This window comes from Apteryx mantelli, chromosome 2 (assembly GCF_036417845.1).
Source record: "Apteryx mantelli isolate bAptMan1 chromosome 2, bAptMan1.hap1, whole genome shotgun sequence".
Taxonomy (NCBI): Eukaryota; Metazoa; Chordata; class Aves; order Apterygiformes; family Apterygidae; genus Apteryx; species Apteryx mantelli.
The window spans coordinates 137,375,910-137,399,587 of record NC_089979.1 but is presented as its reverse complement, the minus strand read 5'-3'; the positions used below and the strand labels follow the sequence as shown (position 1 = coordinate 137,399,587).

At 39.5% G+C, this 23,678-nt stretch overlaps 1 protein-coding gene across 1 annotated transcript in view; it reads right to left on the bottom strand.

Annotated features, from left to right (window-relative positions):
• Positions 1-264: 264 nt before the first annotated feature.
• AGMO (alkylglycerol monooxygenase) overlaps positions 265-23,678 on the bottom strand; it is a 203,602-nt gene continuing 180,188 nt past the window's right edge. The window contains exon 13 of the mRNA XM_067292191.1: positions 265-612. Within this exon, the coding sequence (XP_067148292.1) occupies positions 532-612 (81 nt within the window). The 3' untranslated portion in view covers positions 265-531. The remainder of the gene's footprint in view (positions 613-23,678) is intronic.

Here is a 23,678-nt window from a genome sequence, read left to right as displayed (position 1 = left end):
CCTCATGTAGCTGTATGTTATGAACACATGATTGGGTATGACACTGAGATTCTAGTGTAATTCAATCATTACGGAAAAATTGATGTTCACATATTTTTACATTTAATCTAGATAGGGCTTTATACCAGGTTGCAACAAATATGATTTTAATTATTTCTATCATGAAGAATACTTTTCACATATGGTTAAATACTAATAAAATGACTGCAAAATGCTATCATTTTACATGCTTTCTAAGATCTTCTGATCCCTTGAATGTAAAAAAAAAAAAAAAGTTGTGAAAGCATGGGGAAAAAATTACAAGAACCTTTTATTTAAATTGATGGGAAATTAAATATTTTTAAAAATCAAATAAAAACAGATGCCTATCCTAATGAATCTTTCAAACCTTCATACAAAATCACAACCCCCTCCTATCATATGTGAAATTATTGCAATTCAGTCAGAGGCATAGTTGATTAATTCCAAGGAACTTTGAAGAGTATTCCAAAGTGCTCTTTCCATAATTCAGGCGATGTTAGGTCTGCTCTTTCAGTCATGTTTATCTGTGCATGAAGTGCTCCGCTTCAGAGTTTGTATTACCCAGAAGGCAATGCAGAGGGAAAACAAAACCTACAATACAAAATTTAAAACGAGAAGCATTATGTAAGACTTTTAAGCCACTAATTATCTGTAAATATAATCAATAGATGAAAAAACGGAACTCTTAAGGGGAAAAATTATGCAAAAATTCTAGGCATAATGATAAATTTACTTTAGGAATTTATACTTTTTTATTGTTCTTTATTGTATACCTGTTTGTTGGAATTCATTCCAATGCAAAGTCCAGTCCAAAGACTTTCCTTACTTTGTAACTGAGTTTGTATTTGGAGTATTCATCATGATATAAGAGATAGGTCAATTATAACATCAGCTGTGATAGAAGGTAAGTGCAAAAACTTTAAAATTTTTTGGCAAATGGTCTGAAGAATGCTGACACTGTAAATTGTACAGTAGTGCATAAATGACCAAAGTATCCTTAAATATAAGCTTTGGCAAATGAAGTGTTCTAGCTGTAGTATAATAGATCAGTGCTTATTTCACAACCTGCTAGTTATGATGAGATATAAACTAGATCTGAAATAACTTAAGGATGTAATATTCTTTATCTTGTTCTTGGCTCTCTGCATTTTTTTTGTCAATTAATTTTAACAAGAGATCTATTCACCTTTTTTTTTTCCTTAGCTTATTTGCTGAAAATTCTGCTTTTGGATTAGTAGGAATATTTGAAGGGTGAGGTTTAATTCAGCTACTACCTTTTCCAAAAACTAGCAAAGAGAGTAGGACAAGAAGTGTGTGTGTACCTGTGTGTGTGTGTGTATGTGCACACGTGTGAAATGTTTTATTTTAAAAAGTTGCTACAGGAAATCTTTGTCTTTTGTATTTGGAATAAAGTCTTCATTTAGAACAACGCAAAAAATATGACAGTTGTTATGGGTTACTTAAGTAAGTAAAATTTTTTTACTGTGAATTAACCAAAACATTCAATTTTTCCTAAAAGGTATTTTGTTCAAGTGATTTTTTTGTTTGAAGTGAGAGGGAAAATTGAAAAGGAATCTGTGGGTCAAGGTATAATAGTTCTCCTTTTTTCAGGTTAATCTGCAATCAAAAGTATTGACTGGGAGAGCTCTAATTTTAACATCCACATCATTTAGCACTCAACATTTAACAATGCATCAAAAATCCACTTCTGTCCTCATTTACACAGTCACTCATCAAATTACATTAGATCTGAATGTCCAATATAAATAATAAATGACAATTAGTATCTAAAAGGTACTAATTCTCCACTCATTGAGGGCAATGTGATGAGATCAGGCCTGATACCTCTCTGTATTACAGCCTGTTTGGGACAGGGACAGCCTTTGCATACTCTGTATAGTACATACTTAGGAGCATGACACAGAAGGAAAGCACAGTTATAACACCAAAGACTATGTAAAACAGTAATAACAGTAACAGTAACAGTAATAATAATAATAAAACAGTAAGCAGAATTCCAACCAAATCAAAATCTAATCCCAGTTTTTACCCAGGCCAACTGCCTTCAAATATTGTCATTAAAGACTTTAAATCCACTTGCAAGGATAGGCTGTCTACTGTTTAAAACACTAGCATTACTTTTGATGACACTGTTGGTGCTGTATTTGTGGTCTCATTTGTAAGAAACACTCATAAAATTCTCACCCAAAGACCTGTTTATAAGAATTGCAAACCTTTAGGTACGAAAGATTTAACTTCTTTTTTCTTGCATTATCGCAATCACCTTGTAAAATGAGTAAATCACTGTGTAGCTCTATTTTACAACCATGGAGCAGAAAGACCTTCTTATATTTTGCAGTGCTGCAAGCACATGCTCTCCATGTTTTGTGAGATGCTCTATGCCTATGCTAAGAAGAAAAACAACTAAAAGTAACTAACTGTATTTCTGATTTGGCTGTCATATGAGTGAGTTGTGCATGAATCGTGACATACATAAAATGATGCCATATATATAAAATGCTCTAATCATGGAAAAATTCTTTGTCTTGCTATCTCCAGCCACAGATCTCTTCCATTTGTCATAACTAGGACTTCTCTGACAAGCTACTAAACTCCTTTCATTCCTCACCTCAAAAAGATCACTCCTATTCCTGGAAGATGCATTAAATATAGAAGTATTTCATTTTCAGAAGAAGCACGTTTAAGCACATTAAATGACTGAGGTGCAGGGCATTTGTAGGGGATTAATGACTGCTGGGAGATGATGATCACCTGAAGAAGCACAGCCATGGGCTATTAAGCCCCAGGAAATGTCCTCGGCTAAAGATGGTTATTGCTATTATAGAGTGAAAATGAAAAAAACATCTCGGGTGAATTTTTCTTTTTCAAATGGAGTGGTGTAGTTTCTTCTTTCTTAATTAAATTCTTTATTGTGAATTTCTTAAAGCATGCAATCAATGCTTGTGGGGGCGTATTTCAAATTACAGTTATTATATCTAGAACGAAAAACCACATACTGCACATTGTGGATCTGCAGAACTAGTTTGGCTTCATGATTCTATAAAAGTATTGATTCACTGCCTATCAATGTCAGGACTGCCAGTACTCAATGGAAAGTAATGTATTCATGAAACAATAATGCTGCAAGGTTGGAAAAAAAAAAATCAGGTAAAAAAATTAAGGGGCCACATCCTTCCTTGCATGACAGGAATTCTGGCCTGCTCCACTGCTCTAAGGCCGACCTATAGCATGCAAAGCCAGCTGTACAGGGCTACCAAGCAGAAACTGCTGTGTAGGCTGGAGTTCAGGTCTTTCTGATTGCCGTTATATATTCTGGAGTTAGAAGGAGTTACTTGTTTGAATGAATGGTGTAATCAGGGGCTGTCACTAACGGAAAGCTGAGCATGCCAGAGTTTTGAGCAGACTATAGTGTGGGCAGCAGGACACAGCAAAAGAGCTTTCTGCCAGGTGACCTGAACTATATCTGACCAGTATTTTTTAATGTCTTTGGGGAAACACATTTCCTCAACCCTATGCGCAGATATATTGCATTTTCTGTTGAATCCTCTGGCACCCTAACACCCTTTTTTCCCCTTGGCAGTTCCTAAATTATTCTCACAGAAATTCATTCCTTCTCATACTGTCCAAACCCACTAATATTTGCCCCTTGATAAAAATATTCATGTATCAATTTCCTAATTCAGCCAGTGTTGTCTGAAATAAATAAAAAGATAGAATTAAACAGTGTGCTTTTTCTTCTGTTCTTATAGTGGGAAAAGTGTCCCCACAGACACTATTCCATAACAAACAATAATTCCACTTTCATTTTCAAATGAAAAATTACTGTCGACAGTGGACATATATGGATCAGTTAAGCCTGAAAGCAGAGTTTCTCACAATCATATATCCAGCAAAGACAGACTTATAATTCAAACTTTTTGCCACCTTAATATAAGCACTTGTTACCTTTATCTGTTCAACTAACTACAGATTAATTTTGTATCTGTCCTTTAGACTGCTGGAAGAGGACAGTACTCTTTCAAATATTTACATTACTCCTTTTCATACAGTTTTTCTCTTTCCATAAAGTCTTTTACTCTCTCTCGCTCTGAATAAACGTAAAGGAATGTAAAGAAAATTATTCACACAAATAAATATAGCTCAGCTAACTAAATGACTGCAGGACTGAGTCTGCACTTCTCAGGAAATCCCCAGTGGAGTGATTTAAGTTTATTAGGCTGTAACAACTTTAAAATCATTAGCTAAATTCAGCCACCCACTTCTGTGATTAGCTTTGTTGTTGTTCGTGCAGCAGGGCGCACGAAGGAACCTTTGTTTCTGTTGCCTGTGGTGTACGTTTCCTCAAGTATGGTCGTGACACGCCGCACAGCGTGTTCCCCAGCGGCTGTTGGAGTTGCTGTGTCAGAGGCTGGGACCCAGACCGACCCTCTGACAGCAGATGCAGCTCTGCAGGTCTCGGGCTGCAGGGAGTGCTTGGGGCCTCTCCGGGAGGCCTGGGCTGGCAGCCAGCTCTCCTGCAGGAGGTGTGCTGCTGTTGATGAGTTGTGTCGTCAGGTAAGGGAGTTACAGGAGGAGGTCAGTAGGCTGCGCAGCATCCGAGAAGCGGAGCAAGAGATAGACAGGGTATTCTTGGAGACTGTGCAGCTTCGGGAGTCCCAACCCCTCACAGCAGTGGAGTTGCCAGAGGGCTCTGTGCCGTGTGAAACGGTACATCATAGAAGAAGGCTGGAAACTGGTCACTGCTCGTGGGAGAAGAAAGGCTCCTACTCCTCCCGAAGACTTGCAGCTGAAGAACAGGTTTAGTGCCCTCCAGGATGAGGAGGAGATGGGCATGGCTGCCAGGGAAGTACCTGGGACAACAGACCCTGTGCCTTGCTGGAATGCCCGGAAGAAGCGGCGGGTGATTGTTGTGGGGGACTCCCTGCTGCAGGGGACGGAGGCATCTATCTGCCGACCTGACCTCATGTCTAGAGAGGTTTGTGGCCTGCCAGGGGCTTGTGTGAGAGATGTCATGGAAAGACTGCCAAGGCTTGTCCACGCTTCAGACTATTACCTACTGCTGCTCTTCCATGTGGGCGCCAATGACACCAAGGGCAAACTGGAGACCATCAAGCAGGATTTCAGAGCTCTGGGGATGGTGGTCAAGGGTCTGGGAGCCCAGGTCATCTTCTCCTCAATCCTGCCAGTGAGGAGGATGGATGAGAGGAGGAGGAGACGGACTTTCCAAGTTAACGACTGGCTGCGCCACTGGTGTTGGCAACAGGGTTTTGGTTTCTACAACCATGGGACCCTGTTTGAAGATCGACAACTGATGGCGAGAGATGGGATCCACCTCACGAGGCGGGGCACACGGGTCTTTGCCAACAGGTTGGCCAACCTGGTAAGGGGGGCTTTAAACTAGGAAAGATGGGGGAAGGGGAGAGTTATAGTGCCAGGGTAGCTGGCAAAAGACAGCTCAAGTCAGGACACCTCCAGCAGGTGAATGCAGCCAGGGAAGTGCGCATGGGATGTGGCTATGGAGGACCCTCTTTTACCCCTCGTGGGAAACCTGCATGCTCGATCACCTCCCTGAAATGCCTGTACACCAATGCACGCAGCTTGGGGAACAAACAGGAAGAACTAGAGATCTGTGTGCGGTCGCGGGGCCATGATCTCATTGCCATTACAGAGACATGGTGGGATAGCTCGCATGACTGGAGTGCTGTCATGGATGGCTACGTGCTTTTTAGGAAAGACAGGCCAGGAAAGCGAGGTGGTGGAGTTGCTCTTTATGTGAGAGAGCAACTGGAATGTATTGAGCTGTGCCTAGGGGTGGATGAAGAGCAAGTCGAGTGCTTATGGGTAAGGATCAAAGGGCAGGCTAGCATGGGTGACACTGTTGTGGGTGTTTACTACAGGCCACCTGATCAGGATGAGGAAGTTGATGAGGCCTTCTACAGACAGCTGGAAGTAGCCTCATGATCCCAGGCCCTGGTTCTCATGGGGGACTTCAACCTCCCTGATATCTGCTGGAAAGACAACACAGCTAGGCACAAACAGTCCCGGAGGTTCCCGCAGAGCATTGGTGACAACTTCTTGACACAGGTGGTGGAGGAACCAACAAGGAGAGGTGTGCTGCTGGACCTCATACTAACAAACAAAGAAGGACTGGTAGAAGATGTGAAGGTCGGGGGCAGCCTTGGCTGCAGTGACCATGAGATGGTGGAGTTCAGGATCCTGCGAGGAGGAGGCAGGGCACTAAGCAGGATTGCAACCCTGGACTTCAGGAGAGCAAACTTTGGCCTCTTCAGGGACCTACTTGGAGGAACCCCACGGGTTAGGGCCCTAGAAGGAAGGGGTGTTCAAGAGAGCTGGTTAATATTCAAACATCACTTCCTCCAGGCTCAAGAGTGGTGCATCCCTATGAGTAGGAAGTCAAGCAAAGGAGGTAGGAGACCTGCATGGGTGAGCAAGGAGCTCCTGGCAAAACTCAACCAGAAGAAGGAAGTATACAGAAAGTGGAAAGGGGGACAGGCCACTTGGGAGGAATATAGGAATATTGTCAGAGTATGCAGGGATGTGACGAGGAAGGCTAAGGCCCGTCTGGAATTAAATCTGGCTAGAGATGTCAAGGACAACAAGAAGGGCTTCTTCAAATACATCAGTAGCAAGAGGAAGACTAGGGAAAATGTGGGGCCTTTGCTGAATGGGGTGGGTGTCCTGGTGACAAAGGATGCAGAGAAGGCAGAGTTCCTGAATGCCTTCTTTGCTTCAGTCTTTACTGCTCAGGCCAGCCCTCAGGACCCCCAGACCCTGGAGGCAAGAGAGAAAGTCTGGAGAAAGGAAGACTTTCCCTTGGTGGAGGAGAATTGGGTTAGAGATCATTTAAGCAAACTTGACACCCACAAATCCATGGGCCCTGATGGGATGCACCCACGAGTGCTGAGGGAGCTGGCGGATGTTATTGCTAAGCCACTCTCCGTCATCTTTGAAAGGTCATGGAGGACAGGAGAGGTGCCTGAGGACTGGAAGAAAGCCAATGTCACCCCAGTCTTCAAAAAGGGCAAGAAGGAGGACACGGGGAACTACAGGCCAGTCAGCCTCACCTGCATCCCTGGAAAGGTGATGGAGCAGCTCATCCTGGAGGCCATTTCCAAGCATGTAGAGGAAAAGAATCACAGAATCACAGAATCACAGAATCACTGAGGTTGGAAGGGACCTCTGGAGATCATCTAGTCCAACCCCCCCGGAAGGTGATCAGGAGTAGTCAGCATGGCTTCACCAAGGGGAAATCATGCCTAACCAATCTGATAGCCTTCTGTGATGGAATGACTGGCTGGGTAGATGAGGGGAGAGCAGTGGATGTTGTCTGCCTTGACTTCAGAAAGGCTTTTGACACTGTCTCCCATAACATCCTCATAGACAAGCTCAGGAAGTGTGGTTTAGATGAGTGGACAGGGAGGTGGATTGAGAACTGGCTGAATGGCAGAGCTCAGAGGGTTGTGATCAGCAGCGCAGAATCTAGTTGGAGGCCTGTAGCTAGTGGTGTCCCCCAGGGGTCAGTACTGGGTCCAGTCTTGTTCAACTTCTTCATCAATGACCTGGATGAAGGCACAGAGTGCACCCTCAGCAAGTCTGCTGACGATACAAAACTGGGAGGAGTGGCTGATACCCCAGAGGGCTGTGCTGCCATTCAGAGAGACCTGGACAGGCTGGAGAGGTGGGCGGAGAGGAACCTCCTGAAGTTCAACAAAGGCAAGTGCAGGGTCCTGCACCTGGGGAGGAATAACCCCATGCACCAGTACAGGTTGGGGGCTGACCTGCTGGAAAGCAGCTCTGCCGAGAAGGACCTGGGAGTGCTGGTGGACACCAAGTTAAGCATGAGGCAGCAATGTGCCCTTGTGGCCAAGAAGGCCAATGGTATCCTGGGGCGCATCAGGAAGAGTGTTGCCAGCAGGTTGAGGGAGGTGATTCTCCCCCTCTACTCAGCCCTGGTGAGGCCACATCTGGAGTACTGCGTCCAGTTCTGGGCTCCCCAGTACAAGAGGGATGTGGCACTACTGGAGCAAGTCCAGCGAAGGGCTACAAAGATGATTAGGGGACTGGAGCATCTCTCTTATGAGGAAAGGCTGAGAGAGCTGGGCCTGTTTAACCTGGAGAAGGGAAGGCTGAGAGGAGATCTTATCAACGTGTACAAGTATCTTAAGGGAGGGTGTCGAGAGGATGGGACCAGACTCTTTTCAGTGGTGCCGAGCGACAGCACGCGAGGCAACGGGCACAAACTGAAACACAGATGCTTCCATCTGAACATGAGGAAAAACTTTTTCACTATGAGGGTGACAGAGCACTGGAAGAGGTTGCCCAGAGAGGTTGCGGAGTCTCCTTCTCTGGAGATATTCAAAACACGCCTGGATGCAATCCTGTGCAATGTGCTCTAGGTGACCCTGCTTGAGCAGGTGGGTTGGACTAGATGATCTCCAGAGGTCCCTTCCAACCTCAGCCATTCTGTGATTCTGAGATTCTGTGTTGACCACTAATGTTGTTTTCTGCCCTTTTGTCTTTTCTAAAGGCTTTTATGTATCTCAGTAGCCTAGACATGGTGTCTTATCTCCTCTTGGGAGATTTTATCTGGATAGAATTATATAACTTTAGACATTGGTCTAGAAATTTAGACAAATGTCCAAAGTTAGCTCTGATTTAAGCAGAGGGTCTTGAGCCAGATAACCTTAGGTCCCTTCCAACCTAAATTATTTTATGATTCTCTGAAAGTTCTCACATTCTGCCCAGACATGTCCACTCCAAATGACGCTGCAGAGGCAACAAATTGCTATAAATCTACAGTACCCAGAATATGCACGGGCATGTTTAATGTCTCCTGTCTCTGGAAAGGGTTTAGGAAAATGAGCACCTCCACATACTTAACTAGATTGACTATCCACATCACAAAACTGACCTGGAAAATGTGGTAAACAATGGGCCTCCTCAACCTGCTGCTGAAAATTGTTTAACTGAAAATGTAAATTATACAAAATTGCTCTAATTGCTCATTTTATACTATTAATACTAAGGACAGAGTAATTTTTAGACTTTATCTGAGAAGACTGGTCTGGGTAATATCATTGTTCCTTTTTTAGTAAAGATGGGAACATTAACTGATGTAACAGTTAATAACTAATACTAATAACAAAATACTTGAAGAAACCACTCCAGATTTCACAAATACCTAAACTGTGCACTTTTCACTAACACCATCACTGTTTTTTCACTTCTCCGTACAGGATTGCTTAAGGTGCTGAACTACCCAGAGGAGATAGAAAAGATGTCTCAGAAATGGGGAAAGAGGTGCACTACTGCTGTATGGCAGGATGTGGGTAACATGCATCTATCTCAATTCTCAGTACAGTGTTTTCAGGTGGGCAGTCTGAGGCTAATATAGAAATACCTGGTATTTATAAGGAGATTCAGAAATCACTTATCTTGTAGAGTGCACAGATCAAGAATGCTACACTAGCAAAAAAGTTGCAATAACAACACTTGGAAACAGAAACCAGCAAACAAGAAGATTCCTTCCCTGTGTGATGCCTTCCGTATACTTGGAAGAATATGGAAATATACCTGGAAGTATATGGAAAAGGAAGTGTGAAGCTGATTTTTTATTGGGAACTGTGAATAGAAGAGAATAGGGACAACTATAATAGTACTGCCTTCCCGACACTTGTCCAAGATTTCTGTAAAAGTAGCAGGATGCCTGGAAATTCTCCATCAGGGTTCATCACACACATTCAGACCATTGGTGCAGCAGATATCTAGCAGATTCAGCATGTCCCAGACATAGAGCAAGGTGTGTATTAATTATGTGTGCCAACAGTCTCTTAGATGAGTTGAGTCAAGCATCTTCAACCCCCAGAGAAGTATATCAATAGTTCACTCACGGACTGGTTTCTTGCTAGTATGATATACCTCATTAGTTTCACACATCATTCTTAGCAGACAATTAGAAAATAATAGGGAAGTGATATATACATCCCTTCTCTATTCTGTTAAATGTGTTTTAAACAGTCTTTATTTTGTTAAAGTATGGTCTGGGACTTTAAAGATAGATAATGCATAAATAAAAACAGGCTGCAAAAGCCCCTGCACATGAAAAGGCTTACGTTGTCTGTCTAGGGAAGACAAAGGGAGATTTGGAGATAGCAAATACATTACTTGGCTGCTTTTACAGCTGGGCACATCCCCACTACGAAATCAAGTGCAATGCAGAGATGCCTGAGCTTACTAGCTGCTAAGGACATAAGCTGCTAAGCCTCTCTCAGCACAGCACCGGCTTGACTCTGACGTTCCTGGCACTGCACCCAAGCTGGTAAGTCATATCCCCCAGCTAAACACATGGGGATTTTTACACAGGCATAGCTATTGCATTTATATTTGGACCTAAGATGGTTTATGTGCATCTTGCTTGGTATCTTTGCATCACATCCTTCACATAGGAGAAAACAACCCAGCGTCTCTGAAATCTCTTGTGCAGATACATGTATCCTACTAGACTGTTCCTTAGGAAATTCCTTCTCTCGGTCACAGAACATTCCATAACCTAAGCGTTAGGACTAAGAAGGTTTTATCTCATTCTTGAAGAGACAAAAAAAAACCCTTAACCAGGAAGCTTTGCTGTCAGTCTTGTTGTGAATAGGATCTCCAAAGTTATGTTAATGATTATTAAGTCTTCACCTTGCATTGAGCTAATCCAAGCTGAAGCTGGTATCAACATTATACTCACTAACATACTGAAGAGAATGAAGAGTGTTCTTGTGTGAAAGTTATCTTAAAATATTTTATTGAAATATTTCAGGACAATCTCTGTAGTAAGTCAACAAAATTGATCCATAAATTCCTAAATCACTCTAAAACATTTAGCCTTTTCAAGTTGTCCCCTAGAGCAGAATCCTGTTAAACACAACAAGTCTTCTTACATGTTTAATATACATTTAAAAATAATTTCTGTACAAAGTGTATGTTTCACTATTTTCCAAATGTATTCTAAGAAATAATTTCTTCTGCAATTTTAAACTGTCAGTCATCATTTTAGCTTAAAAATCTCAGAAAACATACAAAAACAAATATACTTTTTTGTTATATTTTAGCTATATCTTTTTATACTTTAGAGCATAGTACTATATTAGAATTCACCTCTAGTATTTTTTGATATTGTCTTAGTTTCTAGGAAAAATAGGTTAATCCTAGCTTATTGTGTTATTCCCCAGGTTTCCAGCTTCACCATTAACCAAAGATTCATATCACCACATTGCCATTTCATGCTTATTTTTTTGAAAGATTATTTATGGCAAACAGACTAAAAGCTGCCACTTGCTCTAATTGTATTTGCCAGCCTTTATCCTGAATCCCTATCTCTGTGTACTGTGGCACAGGTGCATATCAGAACAGCTGGTGGCCTAAACAGTATTCCTAACACCAAACTTTCAAAAAATCACAAGAAAGCTGCTAAACACATAAGTCTGGAAAAAAAAAAAGTTATGGTTGTTTGTATTAGCTTTCTGATTTCTGGGTTTTGAAAACATGACAATTATCAATCCTATACACTCTGGTGACTTCTACCAACAACTACACATTTGTTAGAGTCTCTGAACACTCTGCCATCACTGAGTAAACTCTAGATCATGCTCTGAAGCCCTCTCCAGCTGCTGGCATTTCAGTGTCCACCCCTATACCTATTTCCTAGTGAACAAGAGAGATCAGTGGCAACAGGGTCACTCATTTTAATGTCCTGTGCTGTTCTAATACTACTTAAATTCATCACACAAAACTGGTAGAACGGTGAACTGCCAGGATGAAAAGCAGCGAGCCAGTGCTTTTTATGTTTTTAATAATACAGCACTGAAAAACAAGTTCAAAGACCAACAGTTTTAGAAGACCTTAATTCTGAATTTCAGCTTTTTGTTTTGAAATAGTCCGCAATTTTTTAAGCTTTCATTTTTCACTCAAAATCAAGAAGCAACAGTTATAGGAATTTTCTCAACTATGATATTTTAAGTCAACAATTAAAAACAAAACTTTCATGGAAGTTAAGACAAAACTTAGAAATAAGTCAATCTGTAAACATACCCATTTAATGTTGCAGGCTAACAGACCAAGTGTGATTGAAAGAGTTACTAATAGCTGTTCATTGCAAAAATGAAATATTTGAGATAGTCCCATCTCAGTTTGGCTAAAGCTGTCGCATTTATTTTCTTAAATATTTAAGCAGGAAATGTACCGATTGAGATGAAACATCTCATTTACTTTTATGCCTGTCAGCAGCTGTAGCATAATTACATACACCCCACTGCATCACTTATAACTCAAATACAAGTTGGAGGGTAAAACAGACATCTGCAAAGAGCTATACCATTTTATAAGATATTATCTAAATTATATGTAAAGAGCAGTTTATCCTCCCTTATTGAAGAAATATGAAGCCCATTTCAGTTTAATCAATAGTTTACTGCAGAGGTCTTATATGTAATCAAATTTAAATTGTTCTCGTAGGCTTAAAGAATTGAATGCTTTTAAATGCAATACCCTGTATAAGAAGGACTGGACATGTATATTGCTGGGCTAAGAGTAAAGGTATTCTTTTTTTACAGTCATAGGTCTAAGAAAAGCTTAGGTACCATACCGCTTAATCCTTCTGTGAGGAAGTAAATTTTTACTTAACGGATTGGACAAATTCACTTAAAGGAACCTGCGCAGGAGGAACCTGTCCTTTATGCCTGTGTCCTTGCATGCAAATACAGGAAAATTACAGCTATAGCAATAGTGATTGCAGTTTGAACACATAAGAAAGCCTGATTAACATAAAATTTCAGAATTTGGACTGGATATTACCTAGAGGTCTAACATTTACCTGACAAGTATCTACAGGAATAACAGAATCCCTTCTTTTTTTATGTCACTTTAATATAATATTATCCTGACATTACAGGAAAAACACTAGGTAAGACAGTACCCAATCTTTCCATCCCTAGCAGACATAAAATGTTGTACGTTTCTACACAGATGGCTTCATTTCCAAGTGCTGCTTTTGTGCCTAAGCACCTTGAATGGGCAGTGAACAGAACCAAGAGCTGTCTGTCAGGATGGAGAGCTTTGACAAAGGTGGCTGCAAAATGGAAGATCTCTGCTCACTGGTATATAAACTATCCTCTTGAGAAAACGTTGATTAGTTACAAGCTCCAAAATTGGAGTATTTCTGTTAGGTGGAAAAAAAAAATCCTAGTATTTAACTATAACCCACAGACATTAGATCACTGACAGGAAAATTTTGCTGCAGATGTCTAAAAGAAGTGATGGGAAAAAGCTGGCTACTGTGACTAACGGCAAACGCAAAAGGAAGGAATAGAATGTGCAGATAGGGATAAGGCAATTGAGTGACAAGCAGAAGGGATTTCCAGCCCAGTGAACAAACACAGAAAAAGCATTCAAGAAAGATTGAGGGAGATCAAGGCTAAAAGTCTTTTGAGATGAAGATGGTCTTAAAGCCAATATGCTGTAAGGAGAAAGTAATCCTTTCACTGAAAAATGGAGAACATAGAAGACTGTTCTCAGCATTAAAAAAAAAAAAAAAATCTGAGCAAAGGAAATGTATTAATATTCATTGATACCTTAAGGAAAAATCTTGCCATACATGTCCAAGCTTAAGATAGACAGAACACACCCATCCTGCTGGCCAAACGCCTTTGGAGGCCAAGAGCAGCAAACTGTGAGTGTTTTTAAGTTCCAAGGAAGAGAAAAATGTGCTGAGGTCAGTCCAGCCCTCTGTCCAGCATTATACATGGAAAAGCAGATCTCCTTCTGGCTGTTGGTGTCTCTCTTTCTTGCCTGCTTGCAACATGCTCTCAGCACACTCTCTTCCTGTGTTCTGTCTTGTTTCTTCTATTTTTGTCTGGGAAACTCCCATTCCCAAAACACACCATCTTTTGCTTATGTAAAAGTTGCCGTTCTCAATGTTAAACACAGCTATATTCAAATAAGCTAAGTCATTCATATTTCTACTGATTATGTCAAGCTGAGGCAACTCTGTTATTTAATTAGTCTATTGAAAAGAGAAAAAAAATGAATAGAAGGGATCTTGATGCAGACAAATCCATGCGACTTTCTACTAGTAAAACTAGGGGAATATGGTCTAAATGAAACTCTGGTATGGCAGGAACAAAACTAATTTTAACTAAGATGACTCAACCATACAATGTTGATGCAAAAAGATGCAAATATCAATGTGGAAGATATTGACATTAGTAATTATTCCAGCCTACTCAAAGGTCAAAGTCTTTAAGAAAATGTAGATAAACTGGAAATAGTCCACAGATGGACAACAAGAATGATGAAAAGTTTAGAAAATTTGAAGCTTGAAGCAATTCTGCTGAAGCAATTCTGCTGTGTACCCTTGAAAAAGATATGACCCAGGAGGGGCAATAAGATTAGTCTTCCAACATGTAAAATAATATTACAAAAAGATAAGAAGGTGATAAACCACAATAAAGACAAAAAATTATTTTTTAACTAAGGAGATTTTCATTGGATATTAGCAAAACACTTGCTATAAGGGTGGTATAACATTAGAATCAGCTATTGAAGGAAGCTGTGCAAGGTATATAAATTGCTAGATAACCATGTGTCTGTGGCTGGTGTAGCTGTACTCGGTCTTTCTTCAGTGCAGGCTCCTGACCTACCCAGTAGCTTTTTTTAATTTGCAATGGAAACAAAGGAACTCCTCACCTACGACTAATATCTGTTAAGACCACCTGCTTTGCCAATAGTGATTAATAAAGATGAGATTGTTTAATGCACAGAGTATCACTTAGCAACTATTTTTTGCAATAACCAACCTGTGCAAGACTTCATGGATTTAATTCTCAGGTGCGGTTGCCACATTAGTAAGTGGAGGAAAACCAGGATGTGCTGCTACTTTCCTTTTTTCCTCCAGTGTCTGGCACTGAACAGAGTTGAAATTGCTTCTTGTCAGAGCAGTCATAGGATTATTACATTTAAGATCAGCTTGCAATGGCTCTTCAGAAGTTAGCTGCAAAGCCTGATGGAAGAAGCATGAGCTAGCTCACTCCAATTATATGTATGCCATACTCTCTGCACTAAAAATATGGGATTGCACGGTCAAAATCTTCTGCTTCCAATTCCAGTGTCACTAAAAATTTAGACAGTTTCATTCACAATGCTAACGCTGAGAGAGTAAAGACATAAAAAAATGCACAGATTTGGCCCTTTATGATTACCTTTCTGTGACTAGCATCATACCAATAATTCTAAATTCATATTTCTTTGTTTTTTCCTCTTAACAATTATGTACTTGGAGAAACACAGCAGACATTCTTAGAAAAAAAGATAATTGCATGTATTTCTTATATTGCTCCAGCTATTGAGCAATTTACTTTGATAACTCATGGCACTGACCATGTGAAGAGCTACAAATGGTGTGAGAATGTTTCCATCTCATGATTTGGTTTGTTTAAAACAGACACAAGCCACTATATCATTAACAATTACAGAACGTTGAAAAAAAAATCCAGACTTAAATTTTATAGAATTATATCATTTTCACAGTCTAAGATTTTTTTTCCTACGCTGAATCCTAGATTAAAAAGGATGCTGTGCCCTAAACACGCGTGTGTCTTGGAAAGGCTACGCGGTATTGTTCTATTTGTATGTCAAAGGGAGGCCTGAAGTCTCAACAATTGTTGACCTCTCCCATCGTGTGCTAATAGAAGGTCAGAGGCCCACATGTGGCCTGCAGCCTGGGGAATTTCTCTCAATGTTCTGCCAGGGATGGGACCGCCCCAACGGTTTCTCTCATAAGTTTTAAGCCATAAACTGCATCCTACTTGGCTAGCAGTGCCAAAACTGGACCCAAGGGTATCCAGAGTCTTGGCTGATGGGAAAAAATGAGTGCTTCCTATCGAAGCCACAGCTGTTTTCCTGAGAGAAAGAGTGCACAGATGCTTGAATTTTTCCCTACTTTCCGTTTCTGACTACCTGTTCTGGCAGCAGTTCCAGCAAAGGGGGAGGCAAGAGGCAGGCATCCAGCTGTTTTCAATAAGCCTTGGCAACACAGGAACTGATTGCCTAAACACTAAAAAGGTTCAAAAAGCATTTTTTCTGGCTTTCAAACTATAAAAAAAAGGTGAGAGCATGCACTAATGCTCCACATCTTCCCATCTTGAGCAGAAATTTAGTGATGAGGATAAAGACCTTAATTATGAAAGCAGAGACTGTTTCAGGAAAAATGATACTTAATACCATTGAAAAGATACTGCTTATAAAACTGTGAGTATATGCATATGTATATATAAATATATGTACATACACATTCAAATACCTGTATAAAATATATATATCCTATGGATTTGCTAAAAAGAAGGTTAATTTCTTCTGTTGAACTGTGGGTGGAATGTCAAAATATGGATCTGATTTTGATTTGTGGAGCCATATTTGTTCCTATTTATTTGACTCTCTGAAGTCAAAGAAAATGCATATGCATAGTGATATCATAAACTAATTTGGCCCAGAATTGCACATAACATCAGCTACCTTATAGATTTCACTGAAATTACAGTATATTCAAATGTGGCTTATGATATTGTATAGAAATTGTTTTGTTATTATTCATATTTGTTGTTATTTATGTATATGTATTTACAGCCAGTGATCTCTTCACAGGTATACTAGGACAAAAGTCTATGTCTTTGTTCTGGACAGGTTACCTTGCTGTCTCGTAGCCCTTATAATAACTCCCTCAACATTTTTTTCCGGCAGTACTATTTGAAGTATTATGTAAGTATTTTTAAATGGACTTAATTAGCCAAATTAAAGCACAGTTAATTAATTTCAGTCAAAATGAACAGTATATAGTTCTATCCAATATGTAAACACCAGCATAGTGTATACATATGATTGTAAAAACTCTGGATGTAATGATTATTCATTGCTAAGTGAATCAAAAGAAGCACTATCACCAGTTTAGCTGACAGGTCACCAGTCTGTTTGCTTATTTTAAGGACAGCTTTGTCAGACTAGCTCATGGTGCACCTGTACGCTCCCTGCAGCGCTCAATCTGTGCCTGCACCTTCCTGCCACAGTCTCTCTTCCTACAAAATGAAGAGACATCTGTCTATCAACGGGGAAGCATTCAGATGATCCGCAAAAAGCTGTAAAGTCCTTTGGGAAAGAGAAGCTCTATGAAAGTGTTAATTCTCCCCATCAGAAAAATCAAAAAGGCATTCTCCCACAAGATGTCTGAATGATGTTTGCTTAAAGATGTGCAGCAGGCTACCTGAAGTGTCACGGGCCAGTGGCCAGTCTTCCCCCAGGCTTTCCCCTTCCCCATTATTCATCAAGACTTTTCATGTGCATTCAGTCCCGAAAAACTAATTTTTTTGTTTTCTTGACCACTGCCAAGCCAAAAGGCACATTTTCCTACCTCACCTCAATGACTGAACTAATTTATCAGCATTCTTGTACTACCAGCTAAGTTGCTCTCCTAGCCAGTTGTTTTCTGAGACAGTCTGAGGCGCAGAACAAGAGCTTCGGCTTGACAACTTGCACACAAGAATCCTGTAGGAGATTGTCTGAGCATTTCCTTCAGATCAGAACAGCTTTAAAGCTGGCAAAGTCAAATCCAGTGTGGTAGCTACAATATTTCCTAAGCCATAAGGATAAGAAGTTAGATCCACTCCAAGTGGTGATCTCACAGCTCAGCCATGCAGACTGCTACTATACCCTTCAGGGTAGAAACCACCAGCAAGATGGATTAGGTAGGAATTCTTCTAGGAATGGAGTAAGAAGAAGTGGTTTCACTTGACCAAACCATGAGAAGTCAGCAAGTGTGAGCTGGTAAGGAAGCTACAAATTCAGAAAAAAAAAATCCAAAAAACTATATTTAAGCCACACCCTGTCCAAAACTTACCACTCAGTGGAAATGGATATGGGAATTTTGCTGCTTATATACTAGCTTCAGTCTGCCCTGTCTCACTTTCACTTTCGCTACTGGTTGATTGCATTTCCAAAAAAATCAATGCCCGACCTATTTGTTTTCTTGTCTAAATATTTGTAACCTACATGTTTATAACACAGCATCTGATAACCTAGCAGCTGAATCTAACAAGAGAGGGCAATCCCCCCTTTTCTTCTCCAAGCAAAATGATAGAGAGATCTTTTAAAATATCAAATGGCTGCCTAAGATAAAGTAATCCCCTCGTGACAATAAGAATCAACCCCCCAGGACATATAAATGAGAATGTAATCATTTTTACTTGTTTATTAAGGTTCAAAGAGGTTTTGCTGATACCTAATTAATCTAGGTAGTGTTTTATGTTTATCTCTAGCTTTAGGTTAGTTATTTTAAATATTTTGCTGTGCTAGCTCTTTTAATTATTTATCTATCCTTCAACTGAAGGATAATGAATTCATAATGAATTATTCCATCTTTATGGTAAGTATCTCCTATTTTTATGTCTTTCAGGCACTGTCAGAATAGAAATCTTTTGCAGTTATGCATATACACCAGCCAAATCATCAGTACTTTCAGCAGTACTATAAAAACACCACATTACTTTTCTTTTTGTTGAAAGCCAGCATGCTTAAATACTGAATCATATAGAAAATATGGAAAATAACTGTTTTATCATAAAAATCATTAAAGCAGGAAAGTGAGGGGAAAGGGTTGCAAAAACATAGACATACTTCTGACAAATGCATATATATGTGGTATAAAATCTAATCTTGCAAGCTTTACTCACAAAAGTTAATCTTACTGAAGTCTATAGGCATATGCCCATAAAAAATATAGAATTAACCCTGAAAGCCTGAAAGACATCCACTTATATTTTTCTACTATGAGAACAAATATTGCATCATAAAACAAATGATGTCCAGATGAGTAAAATAGCTTAGCAACAAGATAATCTTATAGAAGACTTATAGGCACTTCTATAGTGATGACAGATAATGGAACCTGAGGAGATGCTATTACAGACAATCTGGAGAATGGCATCTGAGTCGCCTCCTGATTGTTAAGGAAATTATTGTCAGATACTGAAGGAAGATTAGTCTGCATCTGAAGGAATTTACTATTGATATTATAATAACACCATCAGAAAGAACTCATTTTCAGAATAAAGGAGAAGCTAATTGGTTTAAAAACTGACTTAAAAACACTTCTAACTGCCACTAACCAGAAGAAAAAAAAAATTGATAAGCTCTTCATAGATTAATGTATGAAAAGAGCCTATCACAGGCTATGGTGTTATCTAACAGCATTCAGGAGCAAAGTAAGACGAAAATGAAGAAAAGCCGAACACAACTTTGGGCACAGATGTATTTGTGAATAAACAAACGAGTTCTTCATGAACTAAATCCACACAGTGATTTAGTTTAAGAGGGTAGGATTGTTCTAGCTGTAAGAGGAACTTTATGTTGGACGTTATTACAGGGCTGATTCTGATCCATTGAAGAGGAATCGGATCAACATGCCCACTTGCGCCCATCAGGCAACGAGCTAAGCTGAAATTAAGGGGGGAAACTGTAGCGGAGGGGTGACTCCCAGAGAGACTCTGCAGCCCTTCAGGGTAAGCCGTACCTGGCATGTTCCACAGACTGCTGTGGAGCCTAATGGGACAAACGCCACTTTGTCTCACGGATATCCCTATGCACAGTCTTTGAAAACAGGGATTAGGGCTGTGAGAGGCCTTGAAGGGCTTACTCTAAAGTTCTTCTCCCAGGCACATCCACAATAAGGACCAATAATAATTCTAAAATGAGTAATATATTTTTTCATATTCTTGTCATTTTGCGCAGTGACTTGACCATCTTATGAGTTCAAAGTCTGGAGATCCCTCTGTGTATTTATATTCAGTACTGAAACCTGACTTGATCGAAAATATGAGTGAGAAAGAAATAATTTTTTTTAGCATAGTTAATTAGTTTTCTAACTAGTTTTTTAGTTCTAGTTTTTTAGACTAGAAGACATATGCAAGCAATATCAGACATACATTAACGATTTTATCTCCACAATATTCATTTTCTCATTATGAAACATTGCACTGGGATATACTCATTTAAAAAGCAAATCATATGGGAATTACATCCTGATGTTGTAAAAAACTTAACCAGGGAGTTGTGCAGATGATGTGTTTGATTAAAACAAAAATAAAATGTGTAGTATGACATATATATCTGGATGTGGGAGATAAGGGTAAATTCATGCACATCTATCATTATTCTGTCAAAATGTACTGAGGCTCTTGTGTGGGACTGATATGAATTATGGGGCCTATTATGGGGATGAGGGTGGGGAGCAAGGATTTATCAACCCAGATATAACGGCAGATTTGAGTTTACTTTCTGTTTTTTGCATAGAACACTTTAACAAAGTTATAGCTCCATGAAGAAGTTTGCTATGCTTCTGTAAGATATTTTTAAAGACACTTTTAGGGCAAATAATTTATTCAATACATTTCAACTCTTCCATTATTCATAATTTTTATGGAAACAGACTGAATTCACAATAGATTCATTTATCAAAATTATTTGGCTATTTCTTTATGGATTCTGCTTCTCCTGCAGATCAGTCCTGGCTACTTTTTACAAATGTTCGATGTGTCTGCATCATATTATTAACTCCATTTTGTATTATATTTATGTTAAACATATGTCTAACCTTGTATGAAGGCAGCCTATTGTATTCCAGACATCTGCCCTGTACAAGCTTGACCAAGTGCTTGACAACTTTTGGAAAGGCAGTCCTTGAAAAGCCCCTGAGAACTGCCTCTCATCTCCTGAGTCCAGTTGAGCCTATCTGGTGCATCAAGTCTAATACAACAGTTTTTATAGCTACTGTTAACTAGGTAAAAGCATGCACAGACTTAATAATACCCAACCACTCTGATTCTCCACTCAAATAATCAGATAGGCACATGCAGCTCTGCTGACTGGGGACGATCTTTGGAATAAATATGGAGTAAGACTTGAATCCCTATTTCTCAAGCCATAGCAAACAGGCTACACTACTCTACCACAGCACTCTCTAAAACAGAAGTCCTAATTCAGGGAATGGCAGATTTTTCTAAAGCCTTACAGAGGAAGGACAAGATGTGCAGTCTGCTGTCCCCAAGTCAAACTCATAGAGGATGCTCTGTTCTGAAAGAATTAAAAATTGCCTCACATAAGGATAGTGGGCAGAAGCAGGTCAATTTACTTCTAGAGCAAGTCAATACTATCTTTTCCATATTAAAAAGAGACAAAAAAACCTCCAAGACCTCATCCGCATCCTAGCATCATAAGAATCTTATGCATGTTGGTAGATAACCTGTGCTAGGCCTCCAAAAGTATACATAAGGCCTGCAAAAGATACACAGCAGAAAAACGTACAAGGCACAGTCAACACTTGTCTCTTCCACATAGCAACGATGTGACTTGTAAAACTTCAGACCTGCTGCTCTCCTGAGGAGAATGCTTCTCACTTACTGATGATTATACCTCCTTTCGTAGCTCTGTCTCTACTTCTTTTTTATTTTCACTGTTATAATCTCCACCACACTATTACACCAAAACCCTCATCGTCAACAACAATAAAAACAAACAGTAAGGCCCTGCTGTTTTCAGCTGTTCTCTCTCCATCACTTTATCTTGTCACTCCGCCTTTAACCAAAGCAGCCTGTGTTGATCTGTGCTGGAGCTGGCTCAACTTACAGCATGCACCAACTCCTGGCTGGCGATCCCCCTTGCTGTAGCAACTACATCCACATTTTTCTCACATGCCAACTCCTTCCCTCTCAAATACCCAGTTCCCATCCTGGATAGCTCGCAGTGGCTGCCATCCATGAATACATGGAGGGTGACAACACGGCAGAATAAATATCAGGACAAAAATGTCAGAATGAGTTTTAGCTAAAGGATTATTATGAAAGGACCGTCCTTACTAAAGGACGGTATTAGGGATTTATATATTAATGTCATCAAACTACTTCTGAAGTGATCTGTGCTGTTTGAAAAGGAAAAAAGGAAGATGCCTTTTCTTTATATTGGTATATCATTGAAGGTCGGGATGGAAACTATGACTAAAACCTCAAAATGTTTCAACAAGCTCAGCTCATGGATGAAGGAGAGTACAGCATGGGCCAAAGAAAGAAAGAAAAAGTGCAAATGAGGAGTTTGCAGCTAGGTTGTAATTTTCTCCAGGGAAGGCATTAAAGAACAAATGTGGCTGTGGTAAGTCACTTCTATGCAAGGTGGCATGATGGACTTAGAAAAAAAGTTCGCATTTGGAACCTGAATTTTATTGCTGCTCAGGTATTGAAGTGATGAGAACATGACAAATAAAGATGTATACAATAGAAATCCATTATGTAAATCAATTCCACAATATGAAACACAAATGTAAAAGAGTTTTAGGGAATATGGGTATTATAAATGTATGACTGGAAGAACTTTCTAAATCATGAAGTTCAGTTCCCACAATGATAAGGAACCATATAAATAATTCTTTTGTCCAGAATAACCTACAGAACATAACCCAAGCTAAAAATATTTCCCCAAATGCTTTGTTAAATTTTAAACTATAAGAAAATCTCAAAACCTCAACTGTTATATATAGCAAAATGATGGGGGAGACCATAGTCATACTCTAAGAAAGTATACCTAGAATGTGATTATGGATCCTAAAACTTCTGCTTGTTCTGCTTGCCAGCTGTTACTCTTTATGTTCTGACTAAATACCAACAAAAAATTACAGAATAGAAATATCTTTTCCATCCCCGAGTATCTTATGTGACCATATAGCCTAGAGAGTGCTTTGGAATTTTCTGGGAGGCACATATTATAAATTATACAGCACTGTAGGAATTCACATAACTAATTTTTATATTTATCAATTAACATAAAATAATTATTAGTTGGAGCATTTGTGTAGTTTCTGTAAATACTTGTGATTGACCTGGTCAGCTGTCACAAAAGATTTATTGTGTAGGTTGATTTGCGAAATGCTTCACATAAGCAGCACTCAGCACAGTGACGAAGGCAGAAACAACACAAAACAAAACATACCCTGCACAGAGAGAATAACAGTGTGACGCAAAACTGTAACTATCAACCAGAACCACCAGTGGCTGTGCAAATGCTTTGGCAACTTGTTGCAATTCCCTGATGTACTATTTCAGATAAAAACCCTAAACCTTATATCTTATCAAAAAACCAAAACCCTCCAAATCAGAAAAGTAGTTTTGTAGGAACTTTATCTACATTAGCCACCTGAATAGCCAATTCAAAACAGAGAAACTTGTCCCTTTCACAGAAGAAACTAATATTTCAGTTAAAACTGATGGTGGATCAGGTTGAAATAAATTCTAATCACAAAAACTAATAGTCATTTAAGTCATTAATGCCTGTAGATTTGCACTGGAAAGTTGTTTTCATTTTTGTTTGCTGTTATAACATCTCTGTAGCAAGTATAGAGAAAAGTCCTATTTAAGGCTTTCACGTACCTTAGGGTTGAGTTTTGGTACCTTACTGTTAGAGTTTAGTTTTGTTTTTCTTGTGAGTAACAGTTTATGAATTAGGAGATGGAACATCCTGTCACCAGTCAGACCCTTTTGACACCT